Genomic DNA, 24,512 nt, shown 5'->3' on the forward strand with positions numbered 1-24,512 from the left:
GTACAGGTACGATTTTTTCTTTGTTTTCCTTTTTTTTTTAATTATTAATTCTACATTTAATTGTATTAATTTGTTTTTATTCGTATATTTAAAAATTAATAAAAATACGAGAAACGTGTAAAAGGAAGAAGAGGAAGAGGAAGAGGAAGAGGAGGAGAAGGATAGAACAAGGAACATAACTAAAAGAACAAATAAAAGAAAATTAAAAAAAAATTTATTTTTAAAAATTAAACCAAAAATGATTCAGGATGCACGGTGCGCGTTTTACATGATGAGTAAGAAAGAAATTAAATAAAAATAGATATAAAAATAATACCAAAAAGAAAAAAAAAATAAAGAGAAATCATTTGCTATTGCATGAGAAAGAATATGATTAGCGAAAAATGGCGAGACCAGCTGCAGTTGAAGAAATATTTCATGTATTATTATTATCATTAATATTATTATGATTATTATTATCATTTATCAATCGATACCGGTCGATTAATCATGCACATAACGTATATGTATGTATTTATACATATACATACATATATATATATATATATATATGTATGTATTATATATATGTTTATACTAGTCTGTAAAAAAAAAACGATTTGACAATGTCTTTTTTAGTTTCGTCGTTCCTTTTTTTCTTCTCTTTTTGTTGATCACGACCACAGAACAGTCGCAGTTTTCTACTCCTTAAATTTTTTTTTTCTTCTTAACAACAGTTCGACCAATTTCTACAATAACTCTATGAACAATTATTTATTTATTTAATTAATTATTAAATCTCGCCTTTCGAGTTGATATTACTATTATTATTAATTAATTTTTTTTATTAATTTTTTGCGCTCACAGAGAGAGAAGGGGGGTGGAAACGTATATTATTTTTTTTCCTTTTTTTCACTTTGTAATATCGGCAGTTAGTTTATAACAAATTTAGTAATAATAATAATAATATTGCGAGAGTATGCATTATTTTATTTATCATATAATGATTTATTCTTTTTTCTTTGTTGTTGTTAAAATCTTTCTTATTCTTCACTTAAATAGTAGGATAAATTTGGCTCATAATTAATTTTCAATTATAATCTCAAGAATGAGAGAGTTACGTTTGTTATGTTTCTTTATTTAACAAGAATAAAAGAGAGAGAGATATATATAAAGAAATAAAATTAAAATTCAGAAAAATCAAGTAAAATATATTAAGAAAAGAAAACTTAGATACTTTACTATTTAAACGTAATTCTCTCATTTTTATAATTAAAAAATCCTAATAATAAATTGCGGAGTAATTAACATCTTCTTCTTCTTCTTCTTTTTCATTCTCTTATTTTCAAAGATGATTATTGCTTGTCTGTTGCTGTTGCTGCTTCTATGTAGTAATTGTTGATGTTGTTGTTGTTGAAAAACATTGTTCAGAAGATTTGTAGATGGCTGATGACCACGCGTCACTCCATTAAACACGTGCATATGAAAAGTGTGTATGTATACGTATGCATGTATTTATATATATACGAATGTTAAGTATGTACGTTTGCATGTGTGTCTTTGATCTTTCATTTTTTATGATATTTATCCTTTATTATTAAGTTTTTTTTTATTTTTTAAATTTTTCATTGTAGTCTTTCAAAATTTCTAACTGAGGTTGTTGTTAGGTTTATGCTGAATAAATTCAATTATACTTCATCGAAACTTGGATGGCCACAAGATAAGAGAACAAAGACATTCTCTCTTTATTATTATTATTATTATTATTATTATTATTATTATTATTATTACTATTATTAGTATTATTATTTATTATTTACTATTATTATTATTATCATTAATATTATTTTTTTTGTTTAAAGTCTTGAGATGTTCGATGAAGAAAATTATATATATATTTATATATTGGCTTACTAAGGATCGCGAACTAAGATGTTCTCATATTATTATTATTTGTTTATACATACGTATATGTATAATATTGTATTACAATCCCATATATCACGAATTTAGAGTTTAAAAGAGTTCATTTCTTTTCTCGTTCTTATTTTCCGTGAGTTGACCCATCGACACATCCTGGTTTTTTCTTTCCTCTTTTTTTTTTTTGTAATAGTTTTAACTGCTTGACGAACGTTGGCAAGCAGGTATAATAAGCGTACAAGAGCGACATCTTAGGTTTGATGTCGAGTGGCGTACGAAGTAATAGTAGTAGTAGTAGTAGTAGTGTAGTAGTAGCAATAGTAGAAGTAGTAGTAGTAATGGTAGTCCTGGGTTCTCTGTGTCCTTTCTTTCGTTCATTCATTTATTCATTTAGAAGAAGCAGGTGGATTTTGACGAGGATGGGAAGAATGGAAATAGGAGGTGGTAGGGGTAGTGAAGAAAAATTAAGGGATAATGAGAGGTAAATGACGTAATAAAGATATCAGCAAAAGACTTAATATTGGATAAAGAAAGGAATGGGAAAGATGATATTCTTCTGATTAACTGTCACTTGTCGTCTATGTATTAGCGACGGTTTTGATAACTGGCGTTGTTGGGATTACCAGGTTGTCTCATTCCACCACCTCCCCTACCACCATCTCCTCCTCTTGGAAAACCTCCTCGGCCACCACGAGCTCCATGTTGACCACCCCTCATCACTCCTGGACCACCTACAATCGATGTATCATACTATTTTTTATGGACAGTTACGACGATCAATACTACATATATATATCTAGTTTTCTTATTCTTTTCTTAACTCTTTGTTAGGATATATTAATTGAAATATATATATGTATGAATGGGTATCTGAAAGAAGAGCCTAGGGTGTACAATCTAGTGACCCCATACACGAGGTCGAGGAAATTTAAACAAAACTTACAAATTTATAGACGAAAAACGACGAAAAATTAGTTTAACGGAGAAATTTAAAAATAAAGAAATCTACGATATACACCATCATAGAGTATTATAGGCTTTTGCAATATGTAACATATAGGTCCTTTTTCAGACACCCATTCATATATTGTTATATCTATAGTTAGAATAATTATGATTATTTTACGACCTCTACCTGGTCCTCGTTGTTGCTGTTGTTGTTGTCCACCCATTGGTCGCATGTTACCATCACCTGAATTTAATCTTCCTCCACTTCCGTCCATCGACATCCTGGGCTTCGTTTTCTTTTCCTCAACGTTCAATTTTTGTCCATGTTCATCGGGATAACATATGGGCTACACAATTGAAAATGTAATTATTATTATTGTAATAAATAATAATATGTATTATTTGGAAATTATAAATGGATGTTTGTGTTGAATAACTTACCAATGAGTTTAATACTTTCGTTACAACTAACTGATCTTCAAAAGTGATAAATCCGTAATTGGGTACTTTAGTATTATTGTTGCTACCCAAAGGACCTTTGCACCTGTCACTTGATTTGCTGTGTACTCGTAAGTCTGCAACTCTACCATATCGTTCAAACAATTGACGTAAGTCGTGCTCTGATGCGTTGTGTGGCAAGTTCCCAAGGAATAATTGATGAGCATCACTGTATTGACAAGGTCTTGCTCCACCACGTCTTTCTCCGTCTAATCGTGAGAAAATAAATATATACATTAATTATTAGTTATATAAATCAAATAAAAATATAATACTGCATTAGGTATTAGATGTAAAAATAACATCGCATTAGATATCGGATATAAATTGGAATATATTAAGTCTGCTACCTCGTTGAACAAGACCACCTCTTGAAGTTCTTTGTTGTTGTTGATGTGGTTGTTGAGGTTGTTGATTACTATTATTTCTGTGCGTTTGTTGTTGAGAGGCATTAACATTCATTCCTGATAACGTTGCTGCGCTTCCCGTAGGATGTAACTGTGATCTATCATCTAACCTTAAGTTTGTCATCGGTGGCTGAAAAATAATATACGATTAACATCTTATATGTTTGTTCTTTCCTAACGTGCGCATTTAATAAAAAATATGAATAAGATTGAAAAATAAAAATGAAAAAATAAAGACAAATACCTTGCGATTGTTATGGGAACTTACGGGGGACATCGAGATCTTCGGAACTTGAGGATTAGGAGTGGAGTTCGAACTTGGAAACGATTTTACCAAATTAGCATATGTTTTAGGTCCGCTACTGCTAATGTTGGTGTTTGGAGACACTTGACGCTCTGGTTCAGACTCTTGTGTGGTTGCTGGATATGTTTCAGCTTCTGTTTGTTCCTGAGTTTCTGCTGGCTGTGCTTGCGGTTCTTCCTCAGTTGATGTCGGTTTCTCTGCAGGGGTATCTGTCTCTGTTTCTTGAGCAAATTGAATCTGTGCCGTTGGTTCAGCTATGTATTGATGTGGTGGTTGCTGTTGAGGCTGCTGTTGTTGTTGAGGCTGCTGTTGTACTGTAGGAGGTGGAGGTGGTTGTTGTTGAGGCTGAGGCTGGGGTTGTTGATTAATCAATGGGGTTTCTTCGTGAACGGTTCCATTCAAAACTTGTTGCATTACCGGATGTACCTAAAATAATAATAATTAAAAAATTGCAAATAGTAAAATAAAAATAATCATTTTATAATCATAGTTTTATTTCATTCACTAACCAATGGCTGCGGTGGTTGTGCATAATAGATCTGTTGTTGTTGCAATTGTGGTTGTTGGGTAGGAATGAGAGTAGGTTGAGTTTGTGGTTCAGCTGCTGGTGCAGTACCAGTAAGCGACTGTCCTTGATTTTGATGTTCATCTTCATCTGGTTCAGAAGGCCCACGTTCTTCGGCATCTCTTTCACCTGGTTCATTAATACCACCTTCCATACCGCCAACATCCGTTTCTTCTTCATCAGGAAAGATCAAGTCTTGATATCTAAAGATGTCATTGTGAACGTAATATTTTTTAGGTGCTTGAATTGCCAGAACAAAAGTTTGGGTAAAGCGACGCATTGGTTGACCAGCATTAGACAGTTCTCCAGAAACCTAAAGATATAAAGAAGATATTTAAACATAAATCAAATCAAATAACTAAAATATTTGACTATCTAAAAGTAAAGTAATTAAATATAATTATTATTTACCTGCACGACAACTCCATTTTCCAAGGTTAATTGTGAATCAACTTGGCTGATCTTGGCATGACAATCACGAAAATTGAGTTGCTGAATTTTTTGATGAATTTGCTTTTGTCCAATAGCAGGCGTAGATTCTCTATTGGAGTCTAATCCTCCGTGCACAAAAGATGAATGTTGGTTATAAAACCTGGAAAATATTTTTGTCGATATTGTATGGTCTAACAGATATATGCAAATAAAAAAAGAAAAAAAAGATACTTAATAAAATAATTAATAAATACCTATGGAGATGTGCGGGAGCCTGATTAAGCAATGTATAATATTGTCGGACGAATTCACGACCGACGCTTTGCGGCGAGGGGGAAGCCTCCATTACCATTTTCTTTTTCTTAACGTATCTCAAAACAATCAGTCAGAATAGATCGCTTAAAGACTTGCCAAGATTGCAGTTTGGTAGAAATGCAATTATCTGAAACGAAAACAAAATGAAATTAATTAAATTAAATTGAGTTCTAACCATCGATATCAAAAATATTTCAAATAAAAGAGAGAAAAAGAAATAAGATTCTAATTTTTATTGCGCATCGAGTCAAGTGTCTTGCTTAAGAATTATCACATGAGACTGATGCATGTAGAAAAATACAAAATTAACACCGAATAAAAAATAGGGGGGGAAAAAAGAAACAAAAGAATTCCCTAAAAATAATTATTTACAAAAGAAGTCAATTAACCTAAACATTTATGAAAAAAAAAAAAAAAAAGAGAAAGAAAAGAAAACCTTGTACCTTAAATTAAAATAGAAACAAGATAAACACAAATACTGCAGGGGTAGTACTTCGAATACTTTTTTTTTCTTTTCTCTATTTCAACGGATGCAAAATGAAATTGAATTTGTTAAAACTGAAGATATGAGAATTACAAGAAAGTGAAAAGTAAGAACAAATATTTAATTATTGGTATGAAATAGAAATAAAGTTTAGAGCAAGAATGAAACGTGTGTTCATTGCTGCGAGTCCACGCTATAAAAGAGAACAAGAAGAATAAGAAGAAGTAGAAGTAGAAGAGTAGAAAAGAAGTAGGGGAGGGGAGGGGAGGGGAGTGAAAAGAGCATGAGAAAGAAGAAAGGCGGGTAAAAGGTAAGCGGGAGAATACGAGGAATATAATATTATATATATATTCCTACAATATATAATATTGTCTAAAAATATAGAAAACGGAAAGCAGGTAAGAATTAGATAAAGAATGTCCGAGAAGGGTACATTCTTTCAAACAATGAAATAAAATAGAATAAAAAAAAGGTCAGATCCGGAATAAAGAAAAAAAAGGAGGAGAGGAAGGAAGGGACTCCCCGGTGGGTATTACAAGAAGCCAGCAACAGCAGCAGCAGAAGTAGAAGCAAGCATGGCGATTTTTCTTCGTTTCTCGCGTAAATTGAACGCTTACGCTAAAAATTCCCCAGAAAGCACGCCGTTGGGGAAAATTAAACGAATGTGGTATATATATGCTAAAACTATATAAACAATTTTAGAAATCAAATGAATCCTTATGGATAAATAAATGAGTACATTATTGCGATGGATGTATTTTAAGTAGAAGTATTAAAATAATAAATCGATTATACGATAAAAGTGATCGTAGTTATTGGTAAATTAGAAACCGGGTTCCCCGTAAGGGGAAGTTAGAGGACGTTGAAAAAGAGATGACGAAGGGAAGGATGGTCGGAAACGGGGGGAAATGGTAGAATAAACGAGAACGATGATATCGTATAATATTTCCTTGCATGCTTCTATTTCTTTCATTATATTTATATTTTACCTTAATTCAGAGAATCTCCCTCGTGTAAAATGGTTAATATCACTGAACTTTGTCCCCGCGTGTGCAGGGACTCTATTTAAACGTGGATTTGTATTATTATACTGTTTTACACTCACCCAACAAGGATCGGGATCTTAGATAGACGCGAAGAAGCACTGAGTAGTTTAACCGATGATATTGAGAAAGCCGGGAAGATAATAACAGAATAAAAGTAAGTAAGAGAGAGAAAAAGAGAAAGAGAGAGATCAACGTTTCCGCGAGAGTAACAACAGTCCACCACGACGATATTAATTATAAAAACAGTTCTCAGTTGTTGGGACTCGAGAGCACCTTCGTATCAGCACATGCAGTAGAACCTGCACTAAAGAACTAATCCAATAGAAAGAATTTTACTACTTCCGAGACCACACGAAACTACCGACGCGCACTCTAGCGACAGAAATTTCAACTAAACCGTTATGGCGCGTTTACATTCGATCACTTGTAAACTTGATATTATTTGGATAATATTGTTATTATTATTATTATTAATAAAATTTTATTATTCAAAATATTAATTCGTTGTTATATTTTAATTTGTTTATTATTTAATATAAATATATTTCAATTGATCACAATATCATTCATTTGTATGTTCGTATTATTTCTCTATTGTTACAATAATAAAAATTTTTTAGTTTTAAATAGTATTCTTAGAACTTATCGTGTACACTTGAATTGAAGATAAGATTATATTCTTCGATAATACAATACATAAGGATATTGAACAGAAGTAAACATAATATTCATGGAAATAAGGAAAATGAATAAGCCAGGTAATTTTTGTTCTCACGGTATTTTTTTTCTTTTTATGTCAAAAATATCTGAAGAAAGGGGAAGATAAGGTGCATTCGGAACGTTGTTAAAAATTACAATTGTACAATTGCTTGAACTTCATTCATGCTCACTCGTGTATTGAGCGATTTTAACGAACGTGGACAGGAAGCAATGAGCGATAGGCCTAAAGTTGAGTGGACGCCATTTTTCGTATCGCGGTGCGTTTTAAGGGTAGGTACTCTTAAGCTCGTCGCTCATTGGTCGCCATATTTTCGCGCTTTCCAAATCTGCTTCAATTCTTATCATCATTACATATAAACTATTCAAAAACTTATGATTTCTCTCGTTTCTTCATTGATAGGTTCTATGTGATTCTATTATATTATTTCAGTTTCTTTTCTTTTCATCAAATCTTTCATATTTAATTTAGATTTAATTGTAAATGAAAATTCATTTTTATCTAAAAATGTGTATACCATACGACACCGTTTTGGCGGGCTAATGAAAGAATTTGAAATCATGAAGATAAAATGTATTATGACGATTTTCAGCGAGATAAATAATTGAGATTACTTGATATTATCATTCCTTTGAAATATTTTTTTAAGTATTATCTCGTTAATTTTCATTACAAAATTCTAATCTTTCCCTGATAAATCAATTATGACGAGCAATACTTCTTCTGATAAAATCGAACTTGTCGTTTTCTGATAAAGAAAAAATTCTTATATTATTAACACACGTAGTTAGAATCTCTCTTTTTCTCTCTCTCTTTTACTCGCTCCTTTTCTCTCTATTTTTCTAATGTTACAATATTGTAATCCTATAATACGACAACCGCGAAGTTAAAATCAGTTAAACATCGATGCTCGACGATGTTTAAATTTTATATGCTAGACATATATGTATATCGATTAATGTACTAGGCGGAGTTAAGTGTTATTAATATTATTATTATTATTATTATTAATATTATTATTAGTTAATTAATTTTTTTGTTTAAATCTTTTTGTAATTAATATGATATACGAGTTATTTATTTACTCAATTTATAAAAGTGATCCTATCTATGAAAGAACATCTTAACAGAATAGGTAAGTCACAATCGCGCTATTTAACAGCTTATTTTAATTATTTTTGTTTGTTTTTTTTTTAATTTTTTAAATTTCTATCAAACAAAATACTGAAAGCTTGATTTTAAAATATTATTAGTGCATCTCCTTCCTTTCTTCTCTTTTCTTCTTTTCTTTTTTTTTTTTAAATTGATTTTTTTATCCAAGAAATATTACAATATATGATTGGAGCACAGATTAGTAGATCAAAGAGAAAAAGAAAAAATACAATGGAGACTTGTACTTGAAAATGCATTAATTAATTATACAATTTACTTATTTTTCTTGTTTAAAATATATGTATGTATATATATGATTACGTATATGTATATATACATACATACATAGATAGATACATACATCTACAAAGAAAATTGTGTCAAATATATAAACATTAAGAATACCTAAGTAGTGTTGTATTTTTTCTCGTTCAATGTTAGAGTGAAGAATCATCATCTTTTACCGAAGACATAATAATTAATAATAATATTTTTATATATATATGTAATATATAGCTGTGATATAATATCCAGCAAATACTCCTTTTTTTTTCTATATATACTTATTATTTCTTTTTCTTTCTGTGTAATCAGATTGATCAAATCTTCCTTCTCAGTCTTATATTTAAATTTAATAATGATAATAATCTTGTGTACATATACTGTTTTGTTTTATTTAGTTAAGTCAGTTTTTTTCTTTTCTTTTTTTAAAATAAAAAATAATTATATAGGATCTGGTCAATACAAGTACACACATAACCGTATGCAAGATATATTATGTACACAAAATGAATTTATTTTATCCTATTTAATCTTACCGATAAGGAAGCAATAATCTTTTTACTTCATCTCATTTCTATCACGTTCTTTCTAGTTATAAATTGTTCTCCATTTCATATTGGTTTTTTCATTTTCTTTCATTAGTTGTTGAAACATTCACGCGTAAAAAGTACATTGCCTGCTTACTTTTCTACCGCAAGTTTTCAATTTATCCACCCTCTTGTTTACCCTTCTTCCCTACGTCACTTGCTCCGTTTCATTTCATTTACCATTCATATAAACTTTAATTACAGACAAAATTAAAATAATCTTATATCGTTAAAAATGTGGACAAAAGTGGTTTAGAGTTTTTCATTATTTTGATCATCTTTTTTCTCAAAACACACTGTTCTTAACGAGTGGAGTGAACTTGTATTACTTCTTGTTTTATTAATTACTCTCTACATATTTTTTCTATTTTTTATTTTAAATTATTATTAATATTATTGTTAATATTCCTCTTATTATTATCAATCTTTCATCTATTGCTTTCCCATTTGCACAAGGTGAAGAAAAGAAATTAATGATTTTAAAGACATGTAATTGTAATTTACGTTATAAAATATTAAGTCGTGTAGATATAAAAGGCGTGTGTTCTTTTTCGTTTACATTAATGTATCATTGTATTTTTTTCGGGTCAAATGTATACACGCACACATATGTATAAATATATATATATATATATGTATATATATTATTGAAAACTACATTCGCATTAATTGTGCCTATTTTTCTTTTATTTTCTTTGAAACAATTTCGTTAGCTATATTTAAAAAAAAATGCAGACGTGCTTTTATTTCTTTTTTTTTAAGTTAAACGTAAATATAAGATCTCTTGTACACACACACGCCTCACACACATTGAAAATATATATATATATATATATATATATATACACATACATGTGTATGTCTACAAATGCACCCACACACATATTTATATGTATGTTATGTATGTATATATATATATATATATATATATATATATATATATATATATATACATACATATATGTAATAATAATTATATATTTCTATGAGAAGTTAATACTACCTATTATTAATTAAATGTAAGTTACTTAGAGATAAATTAAAAATAAAAAAAAAAAAATATGGAGATAAGTCAATGAGAGTTAATGAGAGAAAAATAGTCTTTTTTTGTTAAGTTTTTAAACTATAGTAAGGTATATAATAAGTTTTTAGTTGACTGCTATTTCGTACAAAGGGGTAAACGAGAGATGGAAGCAAAACTTATGTACATACATATACGCATTTAAAGAAATATATACATGTGTATATGTATATACATTATGTATTTTCATTTTTTACTTTTTTCTTATTTCTTTCTTATTCTGTTTTTTATCTGTTAATATTTTCTTACGTTCTTGAGAAAACTTTGTTGTTTTTACTCTAATTTCCACAATGCTATTAATATTATTAATATTTTATGTTTAAACGCAACATGATCAACTATTTTACTGTTATTTCCTTTTTTTTGTTTAATTATGTGAATCTCGGTGATTGAATTTATTTTGCGGCAGTTGTTGTCTGCGTTGTTGTTGTTGTTGATGATGTGGTTGTTTATTAATGGAATGATGATGATCTGACGATTTACGATGAATTTTATGTGGCAAACCTAGAAAAACAGAAGAACAAACAATTGTTAATTGCAAATCTTTTTCTTTCTCTTATATTATAAATTCTCGGAATAAAAATAATTTTAAAACTGTTTAACATTTAGATCATTTAGGAGGCTCGAATTATTGCACTTACACTTCAAATTGATTTATTAATATTTGTTTAATAAACAAGGATCAAAGTGATCCAAGTTATATAAATATTTTTTTAAATAAAAATACAGCAGAAAAATTGAAGGAATGGAAAATATAAAAGAACATAATAGTACAAAAAGAAAATGATAGTCACAAACAAAGGATGATCAAAGTTAACACATACAATTATAATATGACCACTATGAATTATTTTGAATGAATTAACTTACCAGTGTTTGCAATGAATATAACATTGCAGTTGCAAGTAAAGATTTCCATTAATAAGGTTGGTGCCTTTGATTTTGGCGACCTCCCCTCTGCTTGCCGCCATAGCCTGAGCCTCCTGAAACAATTCCATAAGCCGCGTTAGTCAAATAAACTTACTTAACTAACTAACTAATTAACTACTACTACTACTACTACTACTACTATTATTACTACTACTACTACTACTAATATTAATAATAATCCTTCCCAAATTTCGTTTATTTAGATTAAAATATTATCAATATAAAAATAGAATGAACTATATATATGTGTGTGAAAGAAAAGATATTTTTAGCGTATAGACTATTCCACACGCACACTTTTATTATAATAGAAAATAATGTAAAAATAACAACGAGAACAATAATAATAATATTAATAATAATAATAAATAGAGAATCTATGTAGAGGCTACAGGCTAAGGTAGTAAGCTGCAGGCTGCGTGTTCCATTTCATAATTCTTCCTGTGTCCTATACATTTCTGGAAAGTTTTTCATTAGCTGAAATATTTTTTTTATGAAAAGCTTTCAATGCTTTTCAAAAATATTTTACTTAAATATGTACATTAGATATCGTTAACAACAATTACGACAATTTTCTTATTATCGTCTTCGTTGTTTTATTTAAAAAAAAACTTTAACAAACATGAATTACCAGAAATGTTTAAGGCTAAGGAAAATTAACATGAAATTAAATCAAAGGATGTGTAGATGAAATGGTGATAAGCAGAGAATTAATATCCTCTTTCCTTTTTTTATGATACTTTTAAAGAGTTATAACGTCGTAGTTGATATATATTTATATTCTTTTTATCAAGATTAAAAATTTAAGAATGAGACACGAAAAATATTAAATCATTGATCAAATTATAATGATATCAATAACTCTTTGCAAGCATTATAATTAACAAATATTAGTGAAAATACATTGAAAGGTGAATCATTCAATACCGAAGATGAGATAACGTTATGATTAAATATATATATGTAAAGCTGATATGGTTAACAAAATTAATCGATTAGTATTCCTAAACATGACTGTTATTTTCGTGAATGAAAAATGATTTAAGCGATATTAATATTATTTTTCTTTTTGGGAAGCAATATGATTAAGAAATGTAACATTTGATTGTACGATTAACAGTAAAAATAATTAAGACAGGGAAATATTTAAACAAACGAAATTATCAATACATTATTTTCAGATGATCGATGATATAAAAATGTGTTACTTTTCTCACACATTCATACATACGTATATACATGCATTCAAGTGTGGAATTATTATATATACACATATCTTTGTAATCTTATGCGTTAAGACGCATAGATATGTTTATATATAAAATCAAGAAGAACAAAAATAAATATGAATAAATAAACCAAATAAATTATAAATAAAAGGAGGATAATACAGATAGGGAATAGAAATGAGCGATGGAAAAAAAAAGAAAAAAAAACGAACAAATGAACATAAAAAATACAAATAGATATGAGAGAATTGAATGAAAATGAATTGATACAGGTGAGAGATAATATCATTACTTCCTTATGAGGGTGTTTATATGCATACAGAAAAAAATTAATAAATAAAAAAAAATATATATATCTATATAATATAATATATTATAATAAAATAAAAAATGCGTATTTAAACCAATCAAATGATGATTTAAAAAAAAAATGAAATATGCCATGGGAAAATTACAAAACAATAGAGAGAAGGAACGCTAATGCGTACCTTTACCGCGTGCACCACCGCGCCCGCCACTGTAGCCACCATCGTAACTACCACCGCCATATCCATAGCCGTCTGCGTTTCATGGAACACACGGTATAAAGAGACAATGGGATCAGTATGGTAATAGTATACGCGTTAGAAAACACGTTTAGTTAAAAAAGCTTTCTTTTTTTTTGTTAAAACAATAAAATCTACGTTAACTAATTATCTTTGATCTATTAATTAACAAGATCAATCAACTTAAAGCGAATATTTTTAATCTCAAAAACCATTATATTTATCTTATTATTTTTTTTCCTTCTGTTAAAACGAATTTCGTCTTTACTCTATGTATATATTTAATATATTTAATATATATTCAATATATATATATATATATAATATATATATATCTCTACTTATATATCTTAATATTTAAGATCTTATTCTTAAGTTCGTGTTATGCTTATTTGAAACAAAAACTAATATTACATCTTCCAAAGGGTTTTTTTCTCATTCGTTTATGCACATCTCATGAAATTTTTTAAGTGCTGAGAGAGAGAGGTTGCTGTTTAACTTTTTTTTTATATCAAAATTATTATTTTTCGTATCGATCATTATTATTATTACTATTATTTTATTTTAAATTGTATTAGATGTATCATCTAATGAACAACTATGGATAATAGTCTTTGCATGCACGAACTGATTAACAAACAACTATTATTGCAGAAATGAATTTTCATTATTTGTAGTACCAAATATGTTCGCCACTGTCATTAAGGATGATGATAATAATAATAATAAAAGGATATATGTATATACAGATGGGAACGGATTTGTATAAAAGAGAGAGAGAGAAAAGGAGAGTGGAAGAAAAAGATTCTATTCAATTATGCGGCTATTTTCTTTTTTTTTTTTTAATTTTTGTTGTTGGTTTGTTTGTTCTCGTTTGATGGAGGCCGAAATGTACGATCCAAAATTGTACAACTACTCGAATGAACTTTTTTCATGGGGGGAGAGGGGGGGCACGATAGATAAAAATTATTGAATTAATTTTTCCTACGTGGATTCGATTTTTCTCTTCGGAAAAGTAAAATCTTTTATGAGATACTGAATTACGATAATGAAAAAGAATAAAATAAAAAGAAAATAAAATAAAATAAAATAAATATATGCGATAGACGAAAAGTCGAAGAATAGCAGTATTGTTGAGATATGCTTGATGAATATCGTTGTAAAGAATGATGATCATGAATTATGATTAATGAAAACATGATAGAAATTCTTGAGTAAGCATGCATGAGATTCATATATACATATATATATTTATACTTATGTAAATAAATATATATACATATTCTTTTTTTCTTGCCAATATAGGATAAAAAGCAGGAACGGAAGGTTCAATATACTGTTTCATACGACATATTTGTCCTGTACATTTTTGCTTTAATGTTTTCCAAATTCCAATTCATATATAATTATGTTACAGTGATTGCGTGCCTTTTGAGGTCAGCGAGTCTGTAGAATAATAATAAGAAGAAGAATATATACTCATGAAAACCGAAAAAAAAAAAAAAAAAATGAAAAACTACAAATTTTATATTCCACTGATTCACTGACATCAATCAGTGAACGTATGAAATGTTACGTATCATTAAAATTTGCAAATTTATTTGTATTAAAACATTTTAAACAAATTAATTTTTAATATTAAAACGTGCTTCTAAAATTTTTTTTTACTTTATATATTTGTTGTAAATAAAAGTGATAATATTATTTAAGAAATATTAAAACAAAAAAGAATAAACACGAACCGGTGTGTTATGTGTATCAAATAATAAAATTCTAATCGTGCCATTAAAAACTTATAATGAGAATATGTTTAAAAAAGAAAATTCATAATTGTTTTGAAAACTAGAGACTTCACACATTCACTGTTACATATATTATATGACATGTTCTTTAATTAATCGTTAATATTATAACCATTCGCACGTGTGTTATATATGTATATATGTTGTGTGTGCGTGTGTGTTATATATATATACGTATCTTTATGTACGTAACATGTGTGTATTTATGTATAATATGTTTTGTTTAAATCTGTGTAAATTATTCGTGTTAGTTTAATATTAACAAGGCATCAAAGAATATAACTTAGTAAATTGTTAACTTTAGTTGGTCATAGCTTCGTAAACAGCCAACCCTCTGGAAGTAGGCATTCGGATTATGTTCGCAAATCTCTACTTTATATATTACTATTATTTAATGTATATTATATTTATTATAGATAATAGATATTTATATCTATATATACATATGTAAAGAAGTATATTGTTAAAGGATTTTTATTAATTAAAGCCAGAATAGTAGTGTGTATATATACACTACTATTATTTTAAATCTACGGTATTATATTTAGAGAATTTAGAGGAACATAATCCGAAAAAGACGGGTTATCATTTTCCTACATGTCTGAGCTGCTGGTTCATACAAACACACACAAGCGCGCGCACCGTTTTTTTTTAATGCAAATAAAAAACCAATCACTGATATACATATATGTATATATCACTGAGAGTAAGGAACTTGTACGTTTATGCGATAAATTTCTAAAATACTCGTGTGTGTAATATAATATTAATAATAAGAGAAAAAGATATTTTTTGTTTTAGTTCAATCAATCAATCAAACAAATAAACAAACAAACAAACAAACAACCAATCAACCAACCAACCACAAACAATCAATCAATCAATCGACCAATTAACCAACTAACCAACTAACTAACTAACCGACATTATAGATTTGATTTTAATCTAAAAGATTAGTCGCTGATCCGCCAGCAAACCAGCACTCACCCTGCAGCATCGGTTAGAATTAATATCACACATCATATATAATATTTTTTTTTACGCATGATAAATACTATTTTAATACCAAACTTTTCAATATCTATCCGTCTGTATATAACGATACTACTAAATAGTAGTACACATATATGTATATATGTATTTGTTATGTTGGCAGACGATCTCCACATATTCAGCTTTAAATATTAGTAATTAAGCATTAAATATATGTATATTTTTGTCATGCCTCATCAAACCAATCATAACAATAATTGTTAATAATATATTAAATTTATTTACTTGTTCTTTTTTGCTCTCCTTTTCTCTCATTCTATCACACTCTCTCCCTCTCATTCAACCAAAAAAATATAAGAGAAAAAATACACAAAAAAATGAAAACAAAAAAAGACAACACAAAAAGTTCTTATATTCTAATCAAAAAGTCTGAACTATAATTGATTTTAATATAGGTAACTTCAGTGATAAGTGTTAAAAATATTATACGGTAAATATTAGCATAATCGTCTGCCGAATACACTGGGACGGTAACGATTGCTATTTTCTTTCTTTCGTTTTTTTCTTTTTAATTTTTAAAATTTTTGACTTTGACTTTTCTTTTGTTCAAGTAGAACTAGCAAACACGTGTGTTTTTCACGTGATTTAAATACTTTACTTTTTTTTTCTTTTTTTTTTAATAATAGTCAATAAAATTACCGTATCCACTATAGTCGTAGCCGCCATAGCCGCCGTACCCACCGCCATAATAATCATAGCCACCGCCGTAACCGTCGTAGCCTCCACCGTAGCCTCCTTGGCCGTATCCGCCACCATATCCACCACCATAACCGCCTTGACCCCAACCTCCTTGGCCTCCAAATCCGCGACCTCTTCCACCTCGACCACCTCTACCACCCCGACCACCTGCACCACCACGCATTCCACCCATGCCATCTGGTTTCGGAGTAGCTTTCTTAACGTCAACCTAAATCATCATTTCAATTTTGTCGTTATATTATTATTACGTTTTATTTATATGAATAAATAAAAAATGTCTCATCATTTTAATACAAACCTCTTTGCCATTAATAGTTTGTTTTGGTGTTTTTAATAGTTCATTTACAACTTGTTCAGACTCGAACGTAATGAAGCAGAATCCTTTACGTTGATTCTTTGTCTTATCGAAGGGCATCTCGACATCTACGATCTGTAAAATTATAAATGTATTATACACTTTGATTAGTATTAGTTGAGAAATATTTTATTTTAGTTTTCAATTAAATTACTTACAGTGCCAAATTGCGAGAAGAAATTTTTAATATCATCATCTGCTAATTCTGTTGGAAGACCTCCAACAAAAATTTTTCCATGCCTAGCTTTAGCTTTCTTCGGATCTACTTTTTTATTATTAATCACATGGTCACCGGAAATGATCTATTAAAAATATCAATTCTTAATTATAGGGATGTGTAATAATCTATTATTAAAGAAATACTTTATAAATTTTAAATAAATTTCTTCAGAAGTAGAATATCGTCATGCACATTCAGTAGCAGAACTGGTACTTTAAATATCATCATAGAATTTATATACATATATATAAAAAAAAGAAATATTTTCAGATATTATTGACGATTATGATAAATAGAAAAAATCCTCAAACGATTCTCAATTACCTTATCTAAGGATTCAGCTTTAGCAAATACAATAAACGCGAATCCGCGTGATCGTCCCGTATTTGGATCAGTTTTAACATTGATGCTTTCAATATCACCGTAAGCACCAAAATGATCTCTGAGTTCCTCTAAAAAGATATAGAATACAATTAAAAAATTAGATTCCACTGATCTAAAACATTCAAATTTTGTTCTCTATGTAATATTGAAATAAAAATATTTAATATGTGCTAAAAGCTCAGAAACAAAGTGTTCTCATCTGACTATTGTCATCTGAAGGTGTCCTAAGGTTAAAATGTGTACATCATTGCTTAAAAGCACTTTTTTTTTTTTTTTAAATTATTTGATTGTTTCTTTCAATAAAATATTAGTACTCACTGTCCGTTGTTTCCCAACTCAGTCCACCGACAAACAATTTCCTGTTAAAAAGATAAAAATAAATAATAAATTAAAATTATATCAAAGAGAGAAAGACGAGCATGTAAAACCTACTACTCTACAAACAAATTAATTTAATTTAATAGCAATCACAGCCGACTATCGTTTGAATATGTAACTTTGAAGTTAAATATATTTCTTTTTTTTTTTAATTATTCAAAATTTAACTACACCGTGTGTTTAGAAAATATTAAAATGAAAAGGAAAAAAGAATTAAAATAAAAAAAAATAAAAAAAAAAGAGAGAGATAGAGAGAGAGAGAGAGAAGGAGAAAAGAAAATAATACAAAATAAAATGTACCTATCGTTTAGAGAATCCTGGTTACCTCCGGCCGACCTGTAAACCAATCGAATAAATATATTTTAATAAGAGTTTAATAAATTATCCTGTAGAAATATATTTAAATATTAAGGATTAAAGGACGAAGCAAAAAATTTGTTTAATTTTGTTACGATCTATCCATTTATATGTATATATATGTATATATATTTCAAAAAGGAGTTTAGACTTGACCCCTGGAAAAATTAGAATCATTTGTTAAAATTATTTTAAATTTAATATTGATAATACACAAGAGAAAGAGAGAAACGTAAAAGACCAGTTGTCATTTGGAAAAGGGGTTCTGGATAAAAGCTCTCAAGTATTTGGTGAGGAACTTTATTTAGCGGAGATGTAAGTAATTTATTAATTAAATATGCTTCATAATTATATGTAATGTATATATATATATAATTACGTTTACGTTTATATATATCATTTACAAGACTTAATTTGATGTTAAGTTAAATAACACCTGTATTTTTTATACTGCCTACCGTGAGAATGAGTTGGAAAAAATATAACTTTTGTATCAACAAAAATATCAGTAATAGATAGTTTCTTTCTCATTTTTCTTTAAAAGATACAAAAATTAATTAGCAATATAAAATGTTCATACCATTCCTAAAATAAATTTTCATCGTATAGGCAACTTTACCATATATTTTATGAAATAACAAATGTGCATTTTATAATATATATCCTCAGTACGTGAAACAAAAGAATTGTAACAACCAACCATGTGATGACAGCTCTGTATATACACCATAAAAAGAAATCATAATTTGAATTTTTAAACAAGTATATATATATATATATATATAATGTTTCAAGAAATAATAATAATAATAAAAAAATAGAAAAAAAGAAGAGAGAATTGAAGGGAAAGAACTTGGAAAAAGTATGCGCATTGGAAAATTAACGTATTTAGAGATCAAAATACTTTTCATGACGTTTTTGCGAACCCAAGATAGCTACACAATTAGAACTCCGGTTGAGATACTGCTGCTCCTAAAGGAAACAAGATTTAACTTTTCCAAGTTGAACTCTGACTGCTGATTGGCCCAAAGAATTGGCATATCGTAGATAGTACTGCAACTCTATTAAAAAGCTAAAAGAATATTGTTTTCACATTACAAGTTAATATGCCGGTCATTTTTCTTCGTATACTTTTTAAATCTTTATCATTTATCTTTTTTTTCATTTAAGTTTAAACTTATATATGCACATATGATACTGGACATTGATATTTAATATATTATATGTATTATAATAATATTATATTGTTTCTTTGTTTATATAGTCATCGGCAAAATATCTATTATTGTTTCAAGTCCTGATATACTTTTTCGTTCTTATAGATATAGATATTTATATATATATATATATCTATTTATATAAAAAATATATATAAATTTATATATATATTCAAATTATTAGTTGCAATATGATCAGTTCTATTTTTTCATTTTGTTTCTTTTTACTTAGATAATGATCTTTCATAAATCATCTAGGGCTGGTGATAAATACCGTAGGCACCAGTCACTCGCCGCTTATCAGTTGTCGGTCGGGTCACGGTTAGCCGGTTGCGAGCCGCCCGCCATAATCGCACTGGGTCGTTTGCCACCTGCAGACCAAGCCACATAAACGGAGTTAATGGCATTTTTTTCATTTGTTTATCGATTCCTAAAATTGTGCTTTATCACGCCCAAACAGGATTGACATCATATCAGAATTTACTCTACGCGTGTTCCAGCAGGCAAGTGTGTCTGTGCGAGACTTATTGATCTGACGCAATTGACTCGACTTCCAGTGCTTGTGTAGTGACGAAACATGACGGACTTGAACTTGACGTTGACTTCTCACAAAATTCAGACTCAAAAGTCATTCATAAGTCTTCACGGTTTGGTTCTCAGATCCCAGGATATCGTACATTATTGTCAATCGTTAACAATTGACTAACCAGAATTCTGCTGCAATGAATGTACGAGGAAGATTCTCGGCTGTCCAAAAACGTATTTAAAAGTTAACACTCTATAAAAACATTACAATCATTATTTGCGTTTACAAACTTGAATCATCAATAATAGAATCACAAATTTTCTTTATTAGAATTATCACAGAACTATAATAGAGAATTAATTAAGTAGGTAGGAGAGCAGAAATAAGGAGTTTACACAAAGTTATAAAAAATTTTCAAATAAACTTATACCTCGCAACAACAGCACAATAAAAAAATTTACAACTAAGACTTATCATCATTACGCATTATATTTACCTTATATATCTTATTGTCTCATCATGCATTATATTTTACTTCGACTTTGAAATTGACTAATAAGAAAAACAAAACAGTGGAGTAACGGCTTTCGGTCATTGATTTTCTTCGCATTCTACATTGAGTTCTCATCCCTGAACACCTACCGCATGGGTAAGAGAAAGTATACCTTCAAATTTATAAACCAAAAATTTATCACCCTCAAAATACCATGAAATATTTATGCAGTCTCAAAAACAGAATCATCTATCACGTAAATGCTACTTTAAAATTTGCAGGTTACATTCGCTTTCCCAAATGAACTTTTATACATCTCTACATTTAATCTAATAATGCTTACCCATTTTTTTTTCTCAAAAAACATACCCCAAACTATGAGCAAGAGTTTGCGATAATCCAAGGCTGTAAGGATGGTAAAAGAAAAAAAAGAGAAAAAAAGAGAAAAAACAAGGAGTCGATTCCTTAGTATCAAGAAGTCCAAAATGCTGCGACAAAAGTAAAGAATCAAAAAAAAAACGGCATCAAAATGTAAGAACACAAAAGAAAAGTAGTAATATTTACATAGATCAAGAATCCGATAAAAAATCGTTACACATCAGACTAATTACAGACGAATCCGGTGTGACTTAAATCATCCAGCTCGAGTTCTCGTTACGCTGAAAAAGGGAGTAAAGGCAACAAAGGTGCTGCTACGTAGCTAACTGAGAGATAAAGAGCAAAAGAGAGACAAATTCTTATGATATACATAAATTTGATTGATAAAATTAAATTAATATCTCTCAAAAGATATCTTACAGGAAATACAACAACAGCATCCTTGATTAATCTATTTTCAATAAATAAGAGAAAATTTGATGTGTTTCATTTCTTTTATACACTTACTCTTTTGAATCGATAATAATTATATATAGACAAATATATATATTACTCTCGAATCGATAAACATGAATGTAGTAAATCGACTGTAGTAAAAGAGATGGAATTAAAAAAATCTAAAGAAATGTTCTTTTTTTATAGGAACGAAACTCAATGTAAAACGTGATAAAATACGCAAAGGATATGCCCAAGCGTGTTATAAATGAGAAAAGAAAAATAATTTGATATATATTGAATGTATATATAGAATTAATAAGTATAACCCAAAGCCCGCCATTTTATATGCCTGTTCCACGCTAACGAACGAAGGAATGGAGGGGAACGTGAATAGCGGAACGACGCGTGGGCGCGTCCCTCTGAAAACCTACGGCCGGCATCTCCACTTGTTTTCTTTTCAGAATCACCATGTATATATATTAAAATATGAAAATATTTGGAATCCGTTGGGAAAAAAGAAAGTTACCAAATGTTTAATCATAGTAACGTCACGCTGGTAGTACAATTGCAAAAATTGTGACCGCTCATTCTTCGTCTGATGTCGTTGGATTACTTTTTATTTTTTGTAACACCGTAAAGAGAAAAGCTGCCGCGTCCGCCATTTTGTCATACGCGATTGTACCAAATGAAAGCAAGTCTCGACGCGGTAATAGATGTAATAATATATATAAAATATATATATATATATATATATATATATTTGTGGTCTTGGGACGACGCACAAAATGTAAAGAAAAAAAAATAGAAAGAAAATAATTTATAACACATATATACGAATATATATATATATATGTATAATTGACCACACGAGTAGAAAACGTTAAAAAAATTACGTGCGTCAGAACGAATAATAATAATTTTTTTAAACGCGTCTCGCCATCCGAGTTGGAAAGCAATCTTGGGAGAGAATATAAAAGATCGAGAATAAAATTTACCTGTCTTCCTGCGACTCCTGGTTGTTTTCAGCGGCGTCCCCGCCGCCACCATTTTCCGCTTCGCCGTTCTGCTCAAAGTTTTGATCAGCGATATCTTCGCTGAAGTCATTATTTTCTTGATCAGCCATATTTTAACGCGAGTGAATTTAATCAAAGGTTATGCGTTTTATCAAAAAGAGAGAAACAAAAGTTCGATAGAAAGATATAAATTAACACTATAAAGAAAACACGTTATCTACAATTTAAGAGAAGAGAAAAAAAGTCCGAGCGTTCCGAGTAAAACAAACTTTACGAATTGCACGAGCTATTATACTTTGTAAGATATTAACAGCTCGGCTTACAGTATTCACTGAGAGAGAGAGAATGGTTTTAACATCCGTAAGGCTTCGAGGCTTCTGCGCGATGCATCACGGGATCCCTATTTCCTAGCTGCTACGCTGACTAACCAATCGCATCGTTCCTATTCAGTGCCGTCTTCGGTGGTATCCATCCCCCGATTGGATCGCCGGTAAATTCTACGATCTATGCCGGCTAAAAAACAAATCGTTATCGATCAATATCAACTCTAATAATAATATATAACGTATTAGTAACATATATTAAGCTTAGATATTACGATACAACAGCATTATTCTATTGAAACATATTGGTTTTGTTAATTGTTTCTTGCGAAACGAAAGAAAAAAGGACAATAAAGAAAAAACAAGGTAGGTTTATAGAAGAAAATACATATTTTAAGTGTATATACTTGAATAATCGAATGTACGAGATATCGAGAAGATAAATTATTCGTATCTAATGAGATATTAAGATCTACGAGAGTAATAGAAACAAAGTAAAACCAAAAATTTTAACAATTTATTAAAGCCTCGTGGCATTATAAGCGTTAACGCCTAATATTCCGTGATTAATACGTTCCTGAAGTTTCGATCAATGTGAGAAATTGTAAAACGGAAGAGAGAGACGTCGGGCGGCGGATGTGGCGGCATTTCATTCCCGGGATGAATCGGCTTCGATATGAGAGCAAACGTACGGAAGAACGTCGCCATTGGTCGAGATTGACGGCAAGCGTCTGTAATCGACCAATCAAAATTTATATGAGATCCCGCTTCTTTACCTAGTTTTTACTTCCCACAATTCCAAGCGCGCGCGTATGCTACTATGAAGAAATCAATAATATATATTATATTTATCAATGGATTCGGAGTAAAGCGTTTACGCGCGCTATTATTAGTAATAAATATTATTATTATATTAATTGATTAATATTAGAATGTAAATCGAATCTATCAATATTTGTATCATATAAATGATGTTTTTATAGGGCTTACGTCTGATTGTGAGATTATAATATTCGACTCTTACGAGTGTAAACTTTGATGTATATATGTATGTATCTATACATGCATACATATATGATGAGTGAAGAAATTTTTTTTCATTTTTGTGTTGGTATCGTATTAAATGATAAACTATTTTGTAATTTTCTATATTTCAATATAACTGTCGTCAGCACGCAAATACTTCTTTATTTTTTTTATTAGTTTTTTCTCTCTTTTTATTTTTATTATTATTATTATTATAATTTAAAGAAAGACACAAACGAATCTTTTAGTTAATGAATAACAGGAAGTCCTCTTCTCCCTACTAAATTATACCATAAATTATTGCTCAAAATTTAGGATTATTTGATGATAAACAAATAATTGAAAATTAATCGATAGTTAATTAAGTTTGATAAGCTAATCGAATGATTATTTTTTGTAACTAACTTCAATTAGTGTTCATTAAAATT

At 29.3% G+C, this 24,512-nt stretch overlaps 2 protein-coding genes and 1 long non-coding RNA gene across 10 annotated transcripts; all 3 read right to left on the reverse strand.

Annotated features, from left to right (window-relative positions):
* Nucleotides 1-2,284: 2,284 nt before the first annotated feature.
* Nucleotides 2,285-7,223, reverse strand: LOC122520523 (ras GTPase-activating protein-binding protein 2). Of its 7 annotated transcripts, none has more exons than XM_043640622.1 (9): nt 6,958-7,223; nt 5,308-5,495; nt 5,033-5,213; nt 4,566-4,934; nt 3,997-4,482; nt 3,693-3,882; nt 3,289-3,554; nt 3,029-3,194; nt 2,285-2,630 (listed from the first exon to the last, which is right to left on the reverse strand). In XM_043640622.1, exons 2-9 carry the CDS (start codon nt 5,403-5,405, stop codon nt 2,485-2,487), a joined length of 1,902 nt encoding a protein of 633 aa, XP_043496557.1. In that variant the 5' UTR covers nt 5,406-5,495; nt 6,958-7,223; the 3' UTR covers nt 2,285-2,484. The 7 variants fall into 7 exon arrangements, with proteins under 7 accessions (XP_043496557.1, XP_043497052.1, XP_043496970.1 ...); XM_043641117.1 differs by having other exon boundaries at nt 3,035-3,194; nt 3,696-3,882; nt 4,021-4,482; nt 6,958-7,222; XM_043641035.1 differs by having other exon boundaries at nt 4,021-4,482; nt 6,958-7,222.
* Nucleotides 7,224-11,029: 3,806 nt separating this feature from the next.
* On the reverse strand, nt 11,030-23,131 carry LOC122521798 (RNA-binding protein squid). 2 transcript variants are annotated; one of them, XM_043642548.1, is made up of 10 exons: nt 22,718-23,131; nt 18,614-18,649; nt 18,254-18,294; nt 17,876-18,003; nt 17,490-17,633; nt 17,275-17,406; nt 16,917-17,184; nt 13,366-13,437; nt 11,589-11,701; nt 11,030-11,222 (listed from the first exon to the last, which is right to left on the reverse strand). In XM_043642548.1, exons 1-9 carry the CDS (start codon nt 22,843-22,845, stop codon nt 11,637-11,639), a joined length of 1,014 nt encoding a protein of 337 aa, XP_043498483.1. In that variant the 5' UTR covers nt 22,846-23,131; the 3' UTR covers nt 11,030-11,222; nt 11,589-11,636. The 2 variants fall into 2 exon arrangements, with proteins under 2 accessions (XP_043498483.1, XP_043498565.1); XM_043642630.1 differs by lacking the exon at nt 13,366-13,437.
* Nucleotides 20,100-22,491, reverse strand: LOC122521951. Its single transcript, XR_006304963.1, has 2 exons — nt 21,471-22,491; nt 20,100-21,394 (listed from the first exon to the last, which is right to left on the reverse strand). It is a non-coding gene; the product is annotated as an uncharacterized LOC122521951 (long non-coding RNA).
* Nucleotides 23,132-24,512: the final 1,381 nt, after the last annotated feature.

Source organism: Polistes fuscatus, unplaced genomic scaffold (assembly GCF_010416935.1).
Source record: "Polistes fuscatus isolate 324 unplaced genomic scaffold, CU_Pfus_HIC Scaffold1, whole genome shotgun sequence".
Lineage (NCBI taxonomy): Eukaryota > Metazoa > Arthropoda > Insecta > Hymenoptera > Vespidae > Polistes > Polistes fuscatus.